This window comes from Camarhynchus parvulus, chromosome 7 (genome assembly GCF_901933205.1).
Source record: "Camarhynchus parvulus chromosome 7, STF_HiC, whole genome shotgun sequence".
NCBI lineage: Eukaryota > Metazoa > Chordata > Aves > Passeriformes > Thraupidae > Camarhynchus > Camarhynchus parvulus.
The window spans coordinates 551,622-571,991 of record NC_044577.1 but is presented as its reverse complement, the minus strand read 5'-3'; the positions used below and the strand labels follow the sequence as shown (position 1 = coordinate 571,991).

At 48.9% G+C, this 20,370-nt stretch overlaps 1 protein-coding gene across 5 annotated transcripts in view; it reads right to left on the bottom strand.

The window, feature by feature from the left end:
• Positions 1-20,370, bottom strand: part of HDAC4 (histone deacetylase 4) — a 179,413-nt gene that overhangs the window by 38,793 nt on the left and 120,250 nt on the right. For 3 of the 5 annotated variants that reach the window (XM_030951789.1, XM_030951791.1, XM_030951790.1), the window contains exons 8-14: positions 17,942-18,082; positions 16,025-16,137; positions 12,517-12,633; positions 11,743-11,941; positions 9,162-9,391; positions 3,023-3,280; positions 572-758 (exon numbers count right to left, since the gene is read on the bottom strand). In XM_030951789.1, coding sequence (XP_030807649.1) covers positions 572-758; positions 3,023-3,280; positions 9,162-9,391; positions 11,743-11,941; positions 12,517-12,633; positions 16,025-16,137; positions 17,942-18,082 — 1,245 coding nt within the window. The remainder of the gene's footprint in view (positions 1-571; positions 759-3,022; positions 3,281-9,161; positions 9,392-11,742; positions 11,942-12,516; positions 12,634-16,024; positions 16,138-17,941; positions 18,083-20,370) is intronic. The other 2 variants (XM_030951792.1, XM_030951794.1) reach the window with 1 other exon arrangement.

Below are 20,370 nucleotides of genomic sequence, written 5' to 3'. Positions count from 1 at the left end.
GTGTGTGTGTGCAGGGTATTTTTGCTCTGTGTGTGTGTGTGCAGGGTATTTTTGCTCTGTGTGTGTGTGTGCAGGGTATTTTTGCTGTGTGTCTGTGTGTGCAGGGTATTTTAGCTCAGAGGAAGGGCCAAGCAGGACAAGAGGGATGACTCAGTGAGCTCCTTGAGGAAGGCAGGATGCTATGGAGTACCCAAACGGGGATGAGATACAGAGCCCACGCTTATGGATTTGCAGGGACGGGGAAGAAAATCACAGAATCATCTCCATGGAGTGGTTTGGGTTGGAAGGGACCTTAAAGCTCACCTCGAGGGTAGAGCAGGGACACCTTCCACTGTCCCAGGGGGCTCCAAGGACTGTCCAACCTGGGACACTTCCAGGGATGGGGCTGCCACAGCTGCTCTGGGCAACCTTACCACGCTCACAGGGAAGATTTCCTTCCAATATCCCATCTACCACAACTCCCAGCCTAAAGCCATTCCCTCTTTTCCGTGCCCTCACAGAACTGCTCCGTGCAAAACAAACCAGTGAGCAGAGCCCCCCCACCCCAGCCCAGAGCCCCCAAAAAGCTCACCTGTTGTGAACCTTGGCTTAGTGGGAGGCTCCTGCACGGACATGGGGAAGGTGGCTGAGGCAGGGGAGGACTGTGCCCGGGACAGGGGCCGGTGTCCCCCGAAGGACACGGGCATGCCGGCCGCCTCCAGCGACGCCTGGTAGTTCCTCAGCTGGTGAATCCGCTGCTGCTCCAGGAGCAGGGCTTGCTGTGGGTCAGAGAAGCAGGCAGCTGCTGAAAGGGCCTTCCCAAAAGGGTTTGTGAAGGCTCTCAGGCTTGGACAGGAAGATGTGACATTTCAGACAAGCACAACACACGGAGCCCCAGTCAGAGCTGGTGCACACTGGCAGGGTCACTGCCAGGAGCAGCTCCATCCTCCCGCACAGCTCCCTCCTCTTCCTCCCTCTGTGCTCCCACCCCACTGCTCTGGGACATTTAATAGTGAAACAGTCCAGGCCATAGAACCAGTCCCACTCAACCTGATCCCAGGCTGGACAGGGAGCTCTGAACTGAGCTGCTTCTCTCTGCAGCCACACCATCAGCTGGACAGGCTCCTGGGCAGAAGGGATGGCTGTTCCATCCCATTCCCTCTACGAATTCCCTCCTGCTCTGAGGCAAAACAGTTGCAAAGGAGATGCTATTTTAAAGACTTCTAAGGTGTGACTGTGGATTCAGGATTAAGATGGAGAGGCTTCACCTTCACAGGAATGGTATCACTGATAATGGTCCATCATCACCAACTCAGAATTAGAAAATCCCAGGATGGTTTGGGCCTTAAAAGCTCATCTCTGCCATGGGCAGGGACTCCTTCCCCTATCCCAGGTTGCTCCAAGCCACATCCAGCCTGGCCTTGGACACTTCCAGGGATGAGGTGGCCACAGCTTTCCTGGGCAAATGTAGCTCCTGAGCAACATGCCAATGACATTCCTGGAGGAAATGGACCAGCTCCACTACACTGTGCTCCCTTGTTATTGGATTTATCACCTGCAATCCACAACCCTCGGGTGTTTTCCCTCAAAAGTGAGTCTGGCTGGAGGCTCCAGGATCTCTAATTCTGAAGCAGGAACACCCTCCACTTGTCCCCTGTTCCCTTAGGTGCAGTCTTTTGTCACAGACATGTTTTATGAAAAATTCCTTCCTTAGGATTTTTCCTCCTGAGAAGCCGAGAGGCCTCAGGAACAAAATGTAAACAATGGTTATCTGCTACTGTGGAATGCAACAGGTGCATCTGTGATTGGTCTCATGTGGTTGTTTTTAATTAATGGCTAATCACAGTCCAGCTGGCTCAGACTCTCTGGTCAGCCACAAGCCTTTGTTATCATTCTTTTTCTGTTCTTAGCCAGCCTTCAGATGAAATCCTTTCTTCTATTCCTTTAGTATAGTTTTAATGTAATATATATCATAAAATAATAAATCAGCCTTCTGAAACACGGAGTCAACATTCTCATCTCTTCCCTCATCCTGGGACCCCTGTGAACACCACCACAGTCTTTCTCTGGAGAAATTAGTTTTAAATCACTAAACCAAAATACAGTCTCCTGCTGGTGGTGGCTAGTGCTCAAAAATGTTAGGATACACTTTATCTTCCCAAAGAAACAGCCATGGAAGTGTTTCAGTGGCTCAGTAAACACAGTGACTGTGTTTTGTGCAGGTGATCCACACTCTCCTCCCTGGGGTTTCCCAGCTGGCAGGTGACTCCAGGGAAGGAATCACCTGATTTTACACCGGGTTCCTGTAACCACCTACTCCTGGTAGGTGACTCCAGGGAAGGAATCAGCTGAATTTACATGGGGTTCCTGGCAGGTGACTCCAGAGACGGAATCACCTGTAATTTTACATGGGGTTCCTGTAACCAGCCAATTCTCCTGGTAGGTGACTCCAGGGAAGGAATCACCTGTATGGGGTTCCTGTAACCAGCCAATCCTCCTGGTAGGTGACTCAGGGAAGGAATCAACTGATTTTACATCAGGTTCCTGTAACCAGCCAATCCCGCTGGTAGGCGACTCCAGGGAAGGAATCACCTGAATTTATGTTGGGTTCCTGTAACCAGCCAACCCTCCTGGTAGGTGACTCCAGGGAAGGAGTCACTTGAATTTACATGGGGTTCCTGTAACCAGCCAACCCTGCTGGTGGGTGACTCCAGAGAAGGAATCAGCTGATTTTACATGGGGTTCCTGTAACCAGCCACCCTCCTAGTAGGTGACTCCAGGGAAGGAATCACATGAATTTATGTTGGGTTCCTGTACCCAGCCAGCCCTCCTGGAAGGTGACTCCAGAGAAGGAATCAGCTGATTTTACATGGGGTTCCTGTAACCAGCCAACCCTGCAGGTAGGTGACTCCAGGGAAGGAATCAGCTGATTTTACATGGGGTTCCCGTGACCAGCCAGCCCTCAGGAGCTGTCTCCCCTCAGAGCAGCGCGATGTGACTTCCAAGCCCAAACCCGCGTCTCCCAGCCACGCAAGCGCCAGACCTGGCGGAAGAGCAGCTCCTGCTCCGCCTGCCTCTGGCCGGCCTCCAGCTCCTGCTGGGGCTCTGCCTCCTCCTCGTCGCTCTCGATGGGCTCCTGTTTGACCTGCACCAGGCTGGCCAGCGCTGGGGGCTCCTTGTGGCCCGCGGCCCGCTCGCCGTAGGGCTCCTCCAGCAGCGCCTGGTGCTCGCGCAGCTCCTCCTCCGTCTCCTCGGGGTGGCTCTCGTGCTGCCGCGCCGGCTCGGCGGGCTTGGAGATGATCTGAAAGAAGCACAAACTCATCAGAGCTGCCTCTCACCGCGGGGAAAGCTCGCTCTGCTCTCCAGGTTGGGGGGAAGGAGCAGTTCTGAGTTGTTGTGTATTAAGGTCAGGGTAACCCTGGCATCGAGGGCTCCCAAATCCCTTGTCCCGAGTGATGACACCCCCTTATTTTCCACTTCATCCTCTCTCTGAAGGAATAAGAGCCTCTTGTTCCTGCACGCCTCCAGATGCTACTCCATTCACAAACCCGTGGAGCAGCCATCGAGATGTCTGGCAATTAAATTCTGAAAGAATACAGGGGACACAAACCCTCCAACAGAGCTCTTGCTGCCTGTTTGCTCAACATCACCTCGGATCACTCCCTGAATTTTTTCTGTGAGGCTGAAATGATGATTACTTGAAAATCTGTACTCTTATGGAGCTGCTTAAGAGGGAACACAGGACATGCAGCTGAGAGCAAACCTCAAGAGCGGCATTGTTCTAACCTGACCTTCCTAAGCAGACACAGTAAACATCTCGGAGAGGAGCTCCTAAACCTAAAGGAACAATTTAATTTTCACTGTAATTCACTCAGGCTTTTTGTAAGTTCTTTGGCAAGATAAAATTCACGGTTCTCTGTCTCAGACTGCTTACGATTTTTATTTGGGATATAAAAAAAAGCCCCCAAATGTGACCTGTTTTCAACTCCAGAGTAGGAAAACCAATCCATTTCCTCCCTTTCAAAAAGCTCAGGCTATCCCTGTTTCACAGGCTTATAAAGAAACTGCTGCACTTTGAAAGTTGTCAGGGCAAGGTTTAATGAGGATTAGGTCATTGGTATGGTAAGCAATATTGATTTTAAATCTAATAAAGCTAAATCAAAACATTGTTATTAAACACATGCAGGAGGAGGGACTATTTGTCAGTAACTTGCTCTTTGAAGAACAGTGTCTCCAGTCTGGAACTAAGCCTTTTTCCCCCAAAAACAGGAAAGAAGCCTCTGCCATATAACCTAAGCAAGGCAGAGGGGCAGGAATGGAATTGAATCTGGCAAGGAACATGAAGAAAGAAAAGAGGAAGGCTAAGGAGGTCCTGGTGCCACTGCTGAATGAGGGAAGGCACCTGGTGGCACATGAGATAGAATTAATGCCTTATTTAAGACAATCCTTCAGGAATCCCAGGACTCTGACACTAGAGGAAAAGTCTCCAACAAGGAGAACTTCCCTTGGTGAAGGAATTACCACTTAAAAGATCTGGACATCCTTAAGTCCATGGGACTTTCACAGGTTGCACTCACAGAGGATGGGACAGGAAGCCATAGGCACAAACTAAAACCCATAAAATTCCTTCTGAACACAATAAAACTTTTTTTTTTCCTGTGAGGTTGGTCAAACACTTGAACACGTTCTTCATAGAGGTTTTGGAATCTCCATCCTTGGAGATCCTTGGGCAACCTGTTAGAGGAGGGACATTGCCCTCAGTGACCTCAGGAGGCTCCTGCAAAGATTCAGGGATCAAAACCCCTCAAGGATTTTTGTGAGGTTCCCCTGCCCCCCCTCAGTTTAATTCCTTACAACACACACTGAATAACAACCACATTAAGCTAAAAGTTCTTCTACCAATTTTCTTTAAGCCCTCTTAGGTTTGATGAATATTATCTGTTTTAAAGATCATTAAATTATCATAAACCATCTGCTGCTTGGTTTTTTGGGTTTTTTTTTTCCCTGCGTGGATCGAAAGCCTCAAGCTTTTGAACTTAATGTCTTTTGAACTTCTGAACTGCACGAGGTAATTGCTGGGAAAAATAACTTACAGTGCCACTGTCATACCTAATGGGAATGAGAGGCAGTGCAGTTCTCTGGAAGTTTTAAATTATTCCTACTCCTTAAAAATATAAGAATTAAATGACAGCCACGGTGAAGGCTGAGAAGACCAAGAGGTCGAAGGCAAGAACATTTCAGACATTCTGTCTGCAAAGGGAATCTCCTGGTCTGCCACTAGCTCCAGTTGTTGCAACCCCACCCTCAAAGGAAGATTTTGCAGAGAAGACACTTTCTTACCAACAAATTCCACATAAAACACTCAGTATCTGCATGCCAGGCCCATCCAAAGTCCCTACAAATCTTCCATTTGTGCAGTTTTACGAGCACGTGCTCAAGCAATGTAAAAATCCGAGGGAATAAAAGTGCGAGGGGCTGGCTGGAATGGCAGCACTGAGAATGCTTGTAAATATATCTGAAATAGTAAGCACAAAGCACCATAAATAACCTCTCCATCCCTTAATTAGCTGTCTGGCTTCCTCTGCCACGAGGTTACTCCTCTGTTTTCATACCCAGTGGCCTCTGGCTGTCACAAGCTGCCACCATAAACCTCTGGTAAAGGCGCTGCCTCTCCAGCCCCGGGCAGACAAGAACTACACTCCAGAATAAATTACTGCTCTCCAGTCACAAGCATTTTTAAAAGGCTCCATGCAGCTGGCAAGATTTCTCCTCCACAGCTTCGAAACACAAAGAACAGAAATTAAAAAAAAAAAACCAAAAACAAACCAAACAAAAAACAAAACAAACAAACAAAAAACCCCCACCAAAACACAACAACAAAACAACAACAACAAAACCCCAAAACAAAACAAAACAAAAAAACCCACAAAAAACCCCAACAAAACAAAAACAAAAAACCAAAAACAAAAACCAAAACCAAAACCCAGGAAAAAAAAATGAAAAAAAGAAGAACCAAAAAAACACCACAGCAAAAAAAACACATAGCAAAGTCAGGTCATAAATACAGGGGAATCCAAAGAGTTCATCATTTTTCTGTGGAACATTTCATGAGGGGGAAAAAAAAGCTGCATTTTTCACTAGTGACATTTCAGCTAGCATTGGATTTGTCCAGTAGGTGTGATAAATAGAGCCAGAGAATCATTAAGGATGGAGAAGACCTCCAAGACCATCAACTCCAACCTCTGAGCATCGCCATGCCCATCACTCCATACCATCCTCTCCAGGACACCTTTCTCCACAGTGGCAAATTCCTGGGACAGTAAAGACCTTGAAGGTCCTACCAACAGGTCAGAGACATCTATTTACAGATCAGAGATCAATGAGGAGTCCCCAGCAGAAAAACCATGGAACCCCAGAATGGTTTGGGCTGGATGGGACCCTGATCCCCATCAGTGCGGTGGCACCAAGGGTCAGAAAGCCAGAGGAAGAGAGGAGCCAGGAAGTGAAGGAGGATGTCAGCTCAGCCCTGACCATGCCAGGACGTGCAGAAGCCAGCAGAACCCTTCCTTTCCTCCCTCTGGAGATGAAGGATGAACTCAAGGAAGAAACAGAACAACTCTTGGACAACTGGAGACACAGCTTTGATGAGAATGAGTAAAAAACAGGAAAAAGGCTGAATTCATATGACTCGACATGGCTCTTCCCATGTTCCCTTTGGGTTCTGATCTTTAACTTTTATGGACTAAGGAGAAACAAGAGATGATAAGGGATGATGGGGAGAGGCTGACTTGGGCACCAGAGTACCTGGCAGAGCCTTTTGCAGCAGCCAAAGCCTACAGAAATCTCTTGATCTGATTTCTTTTCCCCCTGAAGTGATGGGACAGCAGGGGAAAAACAACTGTCCGAGGCAGGCTCAGTCCTACAGCTGGAAGGACCAGGAGACTGTGGAGCTTTTGTGCTTGGAGGAGAGGGAACAACCCACCTGCAAGGCTGGATGGGGCTTTGAGCAAAACTTCTGATAGCACAAATCACAGAACCCTTAAGGTTCGAGAAAAGCCATCTCACACAATCGAGTCCAGCTGTCCTCCCAGCACTGCCCAACGCAGCCCAAACCCTGTCCCCAAGTGCCACATGCACAGGCTGTCTGAGCACTTCCAGGGATGGTGACTCCCCCACTGCCTGGGCAGCCTGTGCCACTGCCTGAGCACCCTTTCAATGCAGAAATTTTTTCTGATCTTTTCCAACCTAAACCTCCCCTGGCACTTCCCTGTTGAGCACTAAACATGCAAAAAAGGTGAGAAACAGAAGCACAGGCTGATGGTGCAATATCAGGTCAATGAGAATCACAGGATGGTTTGGGTTAGAAGGGATCCTAAAGTTCATTCCATTCCACCCCTGCCAGGGGCAGGGACACCTTCCACTCTCCCAGGTTGCTCCAAGCCCTGTCCAGCCTGGCCTGGGACACTTTCAGGGATCCAGGGGCAGCCACAGCTACTCAGATGATTATTCTAAATATTTTCATGTAAAACAACATGTTTTTCCTTAGTTGCCTTCCTGGAAACAGCAAGATTTGTTTTGGCTGCAGTACCCTCAAAAATTTCATCTGCTGCAGACACCTAACAGGGAACGTTTAGGGCCAAACTCTCAACATTTGGAAAATCACATGGAATTAAGAAAAGCCTGATTTATGAGTATATAAATATATAAAATACTTCAGGAGTATTATTTACGGGAAATCCGCAAATAAAAAAAATTAACAGGCAGTGCTAGCGGTCCTGTTAAGAATTAAATAATCTTTTATTTTATTTTTAGTCCTGCCCTTAACTCTCCTACACACACAAGGGTCCTAAAATATCCCCAATCTGGGAAAAGTCTTTTCCCATGTCAGCACTTGGATGCTGTCCCATGGGATAAATCTGCCACACGCACGCAGCACTAGCACTGAAGTGATTTTAACTCATGACTCCTATAAATCAAACACAGGGAAATCAGTTTAATTGAACCCTCTCTGCTGTGGAGAGAAATGGACAAAGCTGGAAGTCAGAGTGCTCCACTGGCTCTCCAGCTCCTGGGAGGTCCAGGAGAAAGTCTGAATGAGCTCAGTGGATACGTCACATCCAAGGCTTTGGAAAAGCTTTAAAACCCTTCACGCAAAAAATCCCTCCAGCTGACAACTTCCCTGAACAAAGAACCCCAACTCCCTGCCCCACACCCCATGGCCCTGGTCCCAGGGAGTGTTGGGAGGGGGAGGAAATGGGATCCCTGTGGAGCAGCAGCTCCCCAGGGCCCTGTGTGCGGGGCTGAGCCGGGGCCAGGGCTGGCACCCGCGGTGGCAGCGCTCCAGGAGGACAGCATTGACGTCAGTGCCTTGTGTAACCATCCTGCCTCAGCCCGGCCCACAAACAAGGGTTTGGGGGTGCTGGGGGTGGGGGTTGTGGCTTCTCCCACTCTTTGATCCAGCCCTTGGCAGTTGTGTTTTCTCACAGGACTGGAACGGTGGAAATATTTGCAGGAACCTCTGCTGTAAATGGAACAGCAGCGATCTGAACGGCCGCCTGCCAAGGGCTTGTCCTGAGCCACAGAGCTGCTGCTGGAATTGCTGCTGTCCTAAGGAGAGCCTCCACTGGAACTCCTTGGGGGGAGTGTTTAGAAAGCCTCAAACCAGAACAAATCCCAGAACAGTTTGGGTGGGATCTCAGAAGATGATGCAGTTCTATCCCATGCCATGGGCAGGGACACCTCCCACTATCCCAGGCTGCTCCAAGACCCATCCAGCCTGGCCTGGGACACTTCCAGGGAACAATTCCTTCCCAATATCCCATCCATCCCTGCCCTCTGGCAGTGGGAGCCATTCCCTGTGTCCTGTCCCTCCATGCCTTGTCCCCAGTCCCTCTCCAGCTCTCCTGGAGCCCCTTTAGGCCCTGGAAGAGGTTCTGAGCTCTCCCTGGAGCCTTCTCCTCTCCAGGTGGATGCCCCTAAGTCTCTCAGCCTTTCAGCAAATGTTTCAGCGTATCTGAGTAACTTCCCTCACAAATACATCCTGGTGCTGTCATGCCAGAGAGAGGTCCAAGGATGAGAGTCCCAGGGATGTTGGAGGTAGAGCCCACCTGCACCAGAGACCCCGAAATCACACGCTCAAGGCTGCTGTGGAGGCAAAAAGGCAATGAAAGCTCGGTGCCCACCTTGTTGATGTGCAGCTGCTGCTGCTGGAACTGCTGTTTGTGTTTCTCCAGGAACTGCTGGTGCTGCTGCTGGATGACCAGCTGCTGGAGGGCCTGGGCGTTCTGGGGCAGGGGAGCAGACTGGGTGCGCCCCAGCGGGCGGTGCTGCCGCAGCTTGTGGATCGAAGGGGAGACCCTGTCTCCACCCACCAGGGGCTGTGCGTGCAGGGGCAGTCCTGAAAGATACCAGTCTGAAGATAATATGGAGGAAAAAGCAGCAGAGGAGAAACAAAAGGAAGAAGAAAGGAAGGGAGAAAACGGCTGTTGAGTAACGCTGACGGTGACAGTGATACCACGTCAAACCCAGCCACCTCGCCATCTACAGCTGGAGCTGCCTTGAGAGAGAGCAGATACATTAATCACCACTGCACACAGCAATGCTTTGCTTGGTTTGAGTTCTGTCTCTGCTTGGTGACTCAGAGACCCTCTGGAGACACCTCATTTCTTGAAACCAGTAACACCTTACTGACCTTTCTGGCGCTACATGAGACCACATTGGTCTGGAGTTTAAACCTCCCAGCTCACCTTGGTTTAGGGACTGATCCCAGGTTCAATCCAAGCTGCACGAACCAGCTGCCTCCCTAGCATGGCTAGGGCTGCAGTCACCTTTGGGCAAGAAGCTCTCTGCTCTCCTCAGGCTTTGGTTTAGGAGAGGGAGAAGCTGCCCAGAAGTCTGCAGCCAGCTGGATGCTGAGCATTGTAAACACCTTGGCATTTGTGTCCCAGGATGTGACCTCCTTTCCCACCAATTCCAGAACTGCCCTAGTGGAAGGAGCTGACTCATGGGAAAGCCTCTTTTCTCAGTAGTAACAGAGTTTCTCCCACTCTTTGCTTTTTCTGCAAGGGATCATTTGCAAGGGTATTTGATTTTATAAATGCATGTTCCTGCAGGTGTCGGTGTGCACACACAGAGGTATGAATACACAGATAACTGGGAAAGATGTGTTCCTTTTCCCTGAGAGCACAGCTCCTCCTCCCAAAAGTTCCAATCAGACAGCAGAGCCTGCAGAGGATATTTTGGAAGACTACCTTCCTCCAAGGCAATGGCCAAGGTGCTCCTGGGAAAGCTTTCCAGGAGACACCATGTTCACAGAACCCTGGACCTTAAAACTCATCTCATTCCACCCCCTGCCATGGGCAGGGACACCTTCCACTGTCCCAGGCTGCTCCAAGCCCTGAGTTTGCTCCATTAGGAATAAGGAACATCAGGACACGTACCACAACATGGAGGATACTACCCTGAGTAACCATTCCCAAGAGGAATGGCACAGCTAAGGAATTCTAGTCCAGCTTCCCAAACTGTCCCTGTCTACCTTCCAGCCCAGAGAGAGCCATCACAGCTAATTCTGCAGCTGTCAGGGGACTATCTCCAGAGCTCAAGGCCCTCCAGCAGAATCTTAATAAACTCCTCTTTATTTCCAAGGAGTTTCCAAATATTAGCTGCAGCTTGGCAGCCGGTGCACTCAAGGCTTTGGGGAGCACGTGTGAGCTCACTGCCTCTCAGCTGCTGCCTCTGGAACGTGTGTTTGTCCTTGTTTCCCTGTGCTGACTCTCTCTCCTGAGTGCTGGGCTGTAACACGTTGTTCTCTCTCAGCAAGCCCCGCACGGAGCAGGTGGAGTAGAAGGAATTTGCTTGGAAGCAAACACAGTATGCTGGAAACTGAGGGAAGCAAACACCACACCTCTCTGCAGCAGCCTCCTCATATCTATGTGCTCCCAAGCTCATCCCAACCCCGTGGATGTTCCTGAGGTTTGGATGTACAACCAGCCATGAGCTGGCTGACACCTGCCAGGAACTTCCAACAGAAATGGAAGGAAGGGAAGGAAAACCAACACGTCAGTAACTGAGGCAGAACATCCTTTGTCCCAGCACCACACACAGGAAGCCAGGAACGCATCCCAGTGGGAATTATTGCTTTGAATCCAGCTTATTTATAGCCACAGGCCTTCCCACAGGTAGCTCATTCTGAAAGCGCAGCACCAGGAGTGACTCAGGGCAATTAACATCCTGCAAAGGGAACGCACACACAAACAAATACAATCTGCTGGCAGGCAGCTGCCTGGGCCACGGCTCTGCTGTTCATATTCATGATGGAAAGGAAGTGTTTGAACCTGGGATTTTCTAAGGAAAATTTTAATTTTCTAAGGAAGTGTTTTAACCTGTGATTTTAACCTTTTGTATTTTCACGGAGTAGAAACCATCCACAGAAAACAGGAGTTGTTAAGATGCAATGGTTTTTGCCCTAACTTTGATATGAACTGCTCAGAAATCTAAACAAACAGAGTTCTCAACTTTTACCAACCAACCTTTGCTGTCCTGATGGAATAACAGCATTTATTTTCAGCTCACCAAAATGAGGTGGGAGATCCGATTTTGGAAAAATCACCACTAATCAATGAATCAATAAACCAAGGTTTTATGTTCACCTGCATGGTGTACAGGTGATGCAGGACCTCGAGGCTGCCTTGACAACAGCCCAACAGATCCCTGCTGATTTCCTCTCTTTTCCAGGTGCCCAAATGCTGCTCCCAGAGCGCTCACCTGTGACCAGGGGCGTTTGTGCAGTTGGCTGTTCCAGTAGGACCATGTGCTGCAGGAGAGGGTTGTGTGCAGTTCCCCCATCCCTCTCCAACGTTGTAGTGCTCAGGTAGGGAGTGAGGTGAGTGCCAGGGAATAAGGAGATCCGCTGCTGTAAGGCTGGGATTGCGAGCCTCTCTGCGTCCTGCTGCGCTTGGCCCGCCTGCAAATGCACAGCCACGGGGGTTAGGTGACAGCCCAGGGGCTGATCCCAGCCCTGTGACATCCCAGGGGCTGATCCCAGCCCCACTGCCATCCCAGAGGCTGATCCCAGTCCTGCTGCCATCCCAGGGGCTGATCCCAGCCCTGTGACAGCCCAGAGGCTGATCCCAGCTCCACTGACATCCCAGAGGCTGATTCCAGCCCTGTGACAGCCCAGAGGCTGATCCCAGCCTCACTGACAGCCCAGGGGCTGATCCCAACCCCACTGACAGCCCAGGGGCTGATCCCAGCCCCACTGACAGCCCAGGGGCTGATCCCAGCCCCACTGACATCCCAGAGGCTGATCCCAGCCCCACTGACAGCCCAGGGCCTGATCCCAGCCCCACTGACAGCCCTGGGGCTGATCCCAGCCCCACTGACATCCCAAAGGCTATCCCAGCCCTGTGACATCCCAGAGGCTGATCCCAGTCCCACTGACATCCCAGATCCCAGCCTCAGTGCCATCCCAGAGGCTGATCCCTGCCTCAGTGCCACCCCAGAGGCTGATCCCAGCCACCCCAGCCCTGAGGCACTCACGCTGGAGGGCCCGGTGGCAGGCAGTCCCAGGGTGATGTTGGGCAGGGAGGGCGAGGTGTAGAGCGGGAGCTGCGTCACGGAGCCCTCGCGGTTGACGAGCCTGTGAGCCAGGCTGGTCTGGAGAGGAGAGGAGAGGGAGAGCCTGGTGAGAGCCCATGCCAGAGCCATCCCCATCCCCAGGGCACAGCACCCACCGGGACAGGGCAGCAGGAGGGGACACAGAGTCTCCACAAGTGCACAGACACCCCAACAATGCCAGCCTGGGCATCCCTAGGAGCAGTGTCCATGCACTCCTGGAGCTCTGGCAGCCTCGGGGCTGTGCCCATTCCCTGGGGAGCCTGGGCAGTGCCCAGCACCCTCTGGGGGAAGAACCTTTCCTGATCTCCAACCTAAACCTCCCCTGGAACAGCTACGTGCTACTCCCTTGGTACTTGCCCTTCTCAAGCATTTGCCTTTTTAAAGGTAAAACCAATTATCTTAAAAACAACAAAAAAAAGCTTTACAATTGGTGTTTTTCTCTTTAGCAAATCACAGACAATTTCTGTTATTTACTAGCGTGTGTTAGCATAAATCAGACTTCAAAATCCCATCCAAAAGCCTCAAGGTTGCATTTATGGAGCTATTTCCTGATTTTCAGGGTGAAATGCAAGATTTGCTCAGTTATCTTACAGGCATTTGAAGCAAGAACACTTTAGCAAAAATACCTTTAATTTCTAAACAAGACTGATTTGAAATACGCACTAGAAAGCCCATTATAAAAATTACAATAAAGTGCCTGCTTTTCCTGTTAGGAAACCAGGGTTCTGATCACCCTGAGGTCTCTGCGGGTGATTTTCCAACGTAAATAGAATTTAGAATTCAAGAAGACTTCTGCAGAAGCCTGTTAAACTCAGGTGCTGCTGTGAAAAAGGGGATTTTGTTTAACTCAATATTCTATTATGGGGCAATCTGTGCCTTAGTCGTGGCTGTCCCATCCCTGGAATTGTTCAAGACCAGGCTGTTCCACCCCCTGCAATGGGCAGGGACACCTTCCACTATCTCAGGGTGCTCCAAGCCCAAAATCCAGCCTGACTGTGGACACTTCCAGGGATGAGGCAGCCAGAGCTTCTCTGGACAGCCTGTGCCTTATTTTTAACAGACTCATTGTAAAAAACTTCATTTTTCTCTCTAATCTAAAGTGACTCTCCATGTGATTATTTGTACCCACACACTTCTCTTTCCAAGTGATTTTTGAACACTCCTGGCAATTTTGCTTTAATTTAAATTACATAATGTCAGTGTGCCATTGAAAATAAGATACTTATTGTCAGCAGAGGAATGAAATATTTTACTGATATCATAAATGAAACAAAACTACATCCATTTTTCCTTTGAACAATCAATACTCTGGAGTTGTGCCTCAAAGCCTCTCCTGGGGATTTGATATAGAAAACAGAGGAGAGAAGAACACAGCAGCTTGATGCTCTGAGCATATGGGATTTGGCAGCATTATCAGCACTTTAAACACACAGCTCCCACCTCTGGGCTGAATTGCACACAGCCATTTCTGAATGCACAGCCTGCAGCTGTACTCCAGCAGTTTTTACAGCCTTGTACCAACTGCAATGGCAGGGAATGCTGTGTGCCTCTCAGAGAGGGAAAAACCTTTAAAAACAGTATTTCAAACCAGAAAGTGTCTGCTTTAAGGGAGGCAGGGCTGCAGTCTTTCCCCACTGAAGGCACCCAAATAATCAACTTGGGCACCATCTTCCAACACACCTGGTTCAAGGGCTGATGCAGCAAGCTAAGAACAGTGAGATATACTTCTCATTTCAAATGAAACATGAAGCTAAGAATGAAACACAGCATGATCTTTTCAGAAACACTCAAATATTTTCAAACATTGAATGGTGGGAGCATGGAAAGTCCTGGCCCATTGGTATGAAAGGAATCTCCAACACCTGAGTCCCCAGGTCATACAACTCCTACTGAAGAAGAGGATTTTAAAGACACCAAACCCCACTGATTCTTTTTCCCAAATACAGGCCAATGGATCAGCTGGGATCACATGACATGAATGCTGAGTTCTTTTTCTTTGGGAAGGGGAAAGGCTTGGGCAGGACAGGGTTTTTTTTTTTTTCCAAATCATTTGTACTGCTGGTGCCTCAGCCTAAGTCACAAAATTACAGCTGCACTACAAGCAGTTGATAGAAAAGACTTTTCCCTGTGGTCAGTGTCCATTTCATTAGGTGTTGGTGGTCTAGCCGCAGATGATCAGCTCTAATTATTAAGCTGAAAGATCAAATGGATGAGGAGGACGCTCCAGCTTCACATTTACCTGCAGGAGCTCACTCTGACCTCATGGAATGGTTTGGGCTGGAAGGGACCTTAAAGAGCACCTGATTCCAATCCCCTGCAGGGACTTTTGGGAAGTTGCCTGCTCTGTTTATGTCACAAAAAAATTGTGAAACCCACTACAGCAGTAACTGGGAATTTGCAGTTTGCTAAGGACAGACAAGACTGATCAGCAAAACCAAAACTCAGTGCTTGTTCTCCTGGGGCAAGTGAAGCTCCCACCATCTTAATTTTCACACTAATTACCTAAATCTGTGAGGTTTGCTATGGACTAGAGTGGCTGGAATGTGTGCTGCATCATTTGGCAGGGCAGAGGGTGGAGAAGGAGGCATGTTCCCCATATTAAATACTGTCACACTACATTAGAAATAAAAATAAAGTGCAAATCTGTACAAAACTAGAAAGCAATAAGGGCTGACATTTCCACCATCAGAAGGCCTTTTCAATTCTAAAGGAATATTTGTGGAGAACAAGCCCCAGCCTGTTTTTGGAGCCCTGGTGTTAAGACAGACTCTATTCATGGGGAGAACAGCTAATGGGAAGCTGGATGAAAAGAAATGCACCAGTAACATCAGACAACCACACTGGTTTTCTGGAGGCACAGTTTGTAGTGGGAGCCAGCTCACATGGCCCAGACCCTTTGGAAAGGCTTGGCTCCCAGATTCCTGAACACAGGAGCTGCTGTGCTCAATCCAACCCCACCTCAGCCTGCCCTGGCCATCCAGCAATGCCTCAAGTGATGGGGAAAATTTATGGGATTATAAACCAGCACAAGGCACCAAGCTTTCAGATCCCCAGTTGTGGAGGGAAAGTTTAAATCCATCCCCTTTAATCCAATTATGGTTTGGACATATTTAGACCATCCTACTGCACACAATAAATCCACCCTATATACAGGAATAAAGTCCCCAAACACTAAACTACTTGCATTTGACCTTGCTGAATCCCTTTATTTTTACTTTCTCCTCACTACAAAACCACTGCAAGCTACCACAAGCTGCCTGTGAGCTGGCCCAAACCAGATTTAATAAACAGATAAGGCATCCTCCAGGCTGAGAGGTAATTCCCAAAGTCTGCTCCGAGTCACAAGTCAGGCTTTTCCCTTTGTGTGGTTTAGTTCCCAAACTCTCCCAGAGCTGAGGGGTGTTACACAGCACAGGGAAGGGGGGCTTACCTCTGCCTGGATACTGGTGACTGATCCTGCAATTCCATTCTCAGTGCTGATGTTGTTGGAGCTGTTGTTTGGAGAGCTGGGACCAGATCCAGGAGCGCTGTTGCATGCAGAGTCTGAAAAACACATCCCAAACCCAACTTTTAGCATCAGAAACCATCTCTGTGATGGTATTTAGACAGATAACAACCCCTCAAGTTTTGTTTTGGATGAAAGCAGCCCTCCCCCTCCTCCCCTTCTTCCCCCTAAATCTTCCCAGGGCTCTTAAAATACCAACAAACACTTTCAAATGGTTTATCCAAGTACCCACTCAGCATATTTAAGTCTTCTCCCCATGGGGATTTCCCTTGGAGTGTATTAATAACTCGAAATATGATTGAAAGATAATAAAAGGCATGGAAGGTTTGAAGAGGTCAGACTGGAGGATGTCAGAGTTGTTCTGCTTCATTCTTCTGGAAGTGCCTCTCTCACCCTCTTTCCCTAAAGACATCTCCTTGCATCAGACCTCCCTCAGAAGGTCTCTCACCTGCTCCATGGCACAGCTGCCAGTGCTCCTCCTTTTATTTGGGAAGGTTAATAACATTCAAACCTTTTCATTTGAACTTTCCTCGCCCCCAAGCATTTGCAGCAGGAGAATCTCCCAGCAGCTGCAGTGGCTGAGGCTGCAGCAGGCTCCTCATTGCTCCAGGAGGAATAAAAGCTGATTTTTACAAGGGCCTGGAGGGGCAGGACAGGGGGAATGGCTTCCCACTGCCACAGGGCAGGCTTAGAGGGAATTGGAGGAAGGAATTCTTCTCTCTGAGGGTGATAAAGCCCTGGCACAAGGTGTCCAGAGAAACTGTGGCTGCCCCATCCCTGGAAATGCTCAAAACCAGGGTGGAGCAACCTGGTCAAGTGTAAAGTGTCCCACCAGAACCCCCTGTGTTCTTCAGGGATTAAACATCATTTCTATTCCCTAAAGTGGGACTGTTTTTAAAACTTATTTTCCATTTAAAAGTCCCCTCTTACCATGACAACTCAGATACTTTTCTAACAAGCTCCAGGGTGGCTTCTTGAACTGTGTCCATGCCAGTGAGAATTGGGAGCTTCCACTGCCATTTCTGATGTCATTGCAGGGAAAAATGGTCAGCCAGCAGAGGCTGATTTATCCCAGGAGCCATGTGCCATACAGCACTGTGTGAGTGAAGGAAATTGGATTTTCAGGTCTGAAAGGCCAGAAAACTCATGGAAAACACCCTCAGGCACAGGCTGGGATTTTTGTGGTGTCCTGTGCAGGCCTAGGGTTGGACTGGATTATCCTTGTGGATGCCTTCCAACTTGGGATATTTTATGATTCCACAACGTTTAGCTCTCGAAATTCTCCTTCCCCTCTGCAAACAGAGAGGCTCTGACCCAGAGAAGTGCTGAGGCACCCCAGAGTCTCCCAAGGCCACTCCCCTGTCTAAAGGGAGCTCACTTTGAGTTTGATGGAGTGATGACCGTGTGCCTCAGAGCCAGACAAGCCTGGCAAAGCTGTCACTGGGTGGTACTTACACAGAGACATCCCTAGATGGTGCTAAGAATTAACTTTATGGTAATCTCATCGTGTTCTTTGCTCTGATCTCACTTGCAAAACTTTGGTTCTGGAAGGACAGGACTTTTCAACAAGAAACTGTCAGTTGAGTAGTTCAAAAAAAAAGTTTTATCCAGCTGTATGTATAAAATTCCCGGCTCAAGAATCTGTTCGTATTTTCCATCCTAAGTGACACAGCTCCAGGTGTGTCCCAACTCAAAGGGAGCAGAGATGGGAACTGCAGATGGGGACGAGGCCAGGCTGGACAATTCCAGTGCCCTAAGCTGAGTTCCAGCACTGCTGAAGCACACCAAGGAGACATTTTGGGAAGGGAGAAGGGGCTGAAGGACTGAGGAATTGTCACTTACCCGCCGTACCTGCGACGTCCAGCGGGCGCTTCTTGAGCGCCGTCACCACGGGCCCGTCCTTCCTGCGCAGGAGGGGGCTGCTCCTCCTCTCTGCCACCTTCTGCTTTAGCCTGGAGCGCAGCTTCAGGTTGGGCTCAGAGGCTGCCCAGGAGAGGAAACAGTGTTAGCAGTGTCTCAGCTGTGTTTTACTCAGCCTGCAGCTGAGCTGAGTTGAGTTGAGCTGAGCTGAGTTGGCCGCGGTCGAGCGTTTGCAGGAAGCTAAATTAAATTAAGTCATTTGCTAACAAATATTTGGAACAGATTTTTAATGTAACAAACAGGTCCCAGCCCATGCAACATCTGAATTCAACAACAATGACAGGCATTTGAATTAAAAATGTAATAATCATCCTGCAAAGTCTTCTCTGAGTGAAGACACAGACTCTGGATTAGTGCAGAGTGTGCCCTCTGCCCAACTTGCTCCCAGGCCAGTGGCAAACCCAGCTGATGGGATCCAGCAGAGGAATGGCTGAGCCAGCTGAGATGCTGCTGTTGGTAATCTCTGATGTGCTGCTGGAACAGGCAGTTCCACACCCTCGAGTCATCCGACCCCAGGGTGAGCAGGCTGAGGGAGGGACGCCAAAGCATGGGAAAAGAAAACACCAAAATCAAACCCCACAAGCAAATCAGGTGATTGTCTCCCCTGCTGGTTCCTTGTGTCAGCTGGAGCCAGTGTCAACTCAAGGGAAAAGGCATGAGAGTGTGGCCAAGGAAAGCCACAGCCAGGGAGGAGGAGGTTTGTTTGTTTGTTTGTTTGTTTCTTTGGGAAGCAGCTTGGGGTTACATCATCACAGCCCCACAGTTCAACCCTATCTAACAGCACATCTCACACCTGGGAAGTTCCAGACTGCCCAGGGCAGGTGTGGATGCATTTCCTGTGACCATAGCCTTGTGTACACCACACTTTTGAGAGACTCCCTCCAAAACACAAATCCTGAGCTCCCAAAAAGCCAGGGCAGAGCTGCTGGGAAGCCCCAGCGGCCCTGGGGCCAGCGCAGCCGGTGACAGCGCACGCGTTATCAAACCTCCATCAGGGGCACAAAGCTTTAATTCAACACTCCTCCTGCAAGATGATTTCCTCTGGGAGCTTTCTGGTCTCCTGAGCCCTGAGTGAAATACCTGCTGGAGGGTTTGAGGGCTCCTGACAGAGCTGAGTGAAGCAGCCCCATCCTCTCCCTTCCTCAACAGCCCCACCACTTAATCCCTTTGAAGCAGCAAATCCTGTGCTCACTCCAGGACCAACCAACACACTCCAGGGCCAATGATCTACCTGTCTTTGGGAGAATTAAAACAGGGTTTACAAACTGATTTGAATCAACTCAGTCTGGCTGCAGCTATGTTTCCCTTGACCACCAGGTCACGTCGAAGATCAAGCCCGTCCACGTTAATTGCAGGGCTCGAAAAATCAGAAGGCTGATGAATTCAAGATCAAATGCTTGGAGTTAAGCCATCAACACAGAGCTTTGATGGAATTTTGGGGAGGAAGAAAAATGTTAAAAATAAAGGAAAGAGCTTTTTTGTGAATGTTTTGGACAGAAAAATACCAGCAAGAGATAAAGGGAGTGCTAAAAAAAATGCTTCCTCAAGATGATGCTTCAAATGCTGAATGAAGTGCATTAGCAAGGGTGGAATTATCTTCCAGAGAGAGAATTTGCATTTAAAATGGCAGGGCACTGAATGCAAATCTGCTCCCAGGGCAATAATAAAGACTGGACCAGTTCAAACACAAGCTCAGGCTCCAAGCAGCAGCTTCTGTGAGCTCTCTTCAAAACAGAAGTTGGCATGCTTTTAAAAGCAGTGTTTGGGTACACACCTCATCCCACATCCTTACATTCCCAGCTTTAATTTGTCCCAGTTTCTGAGCATTAATAGCTGCCTGGATGCCACACTCATGGCTGGAATGAGATGATCTCTAAGGTCCCCTCCAACAAAACCACTCTGGGATTCTGGGGAAGGGGAAGGTGCCACAGCTGGATGCTGATATGCCCATTTTAAATCAAGGAAATCTAAGCCTATGCCACATCTGTTGGAGGGATCTGTCCCCTGACAAAGGAAAACATGGCAATAAAAACTGCATTTCAGCCCAAAATTTTATTCTTGGTGTTCAGATGAGGGATGGTTTCTGTTGGGAACACACAATTAATTAGGTGGCTTTTAAATACACAGAAGGAATCGGTTCGGAACACCCTAAAAATGAGCAGGGAAACAAAAGATTTGGGGTCACAGATTACCTAACACACCCCATATTTTAAGCCACAATAAAAACCTCCTTCCATCTAACAAAGAGGTGAACAAACATGGGAGATGACAGCCTTCAAAGAGAAAATACCTCCAGCGTAAGTGATTGCCAAAGCAACGTATTGGAATTTGTCAGATTAATCTATTTTAAG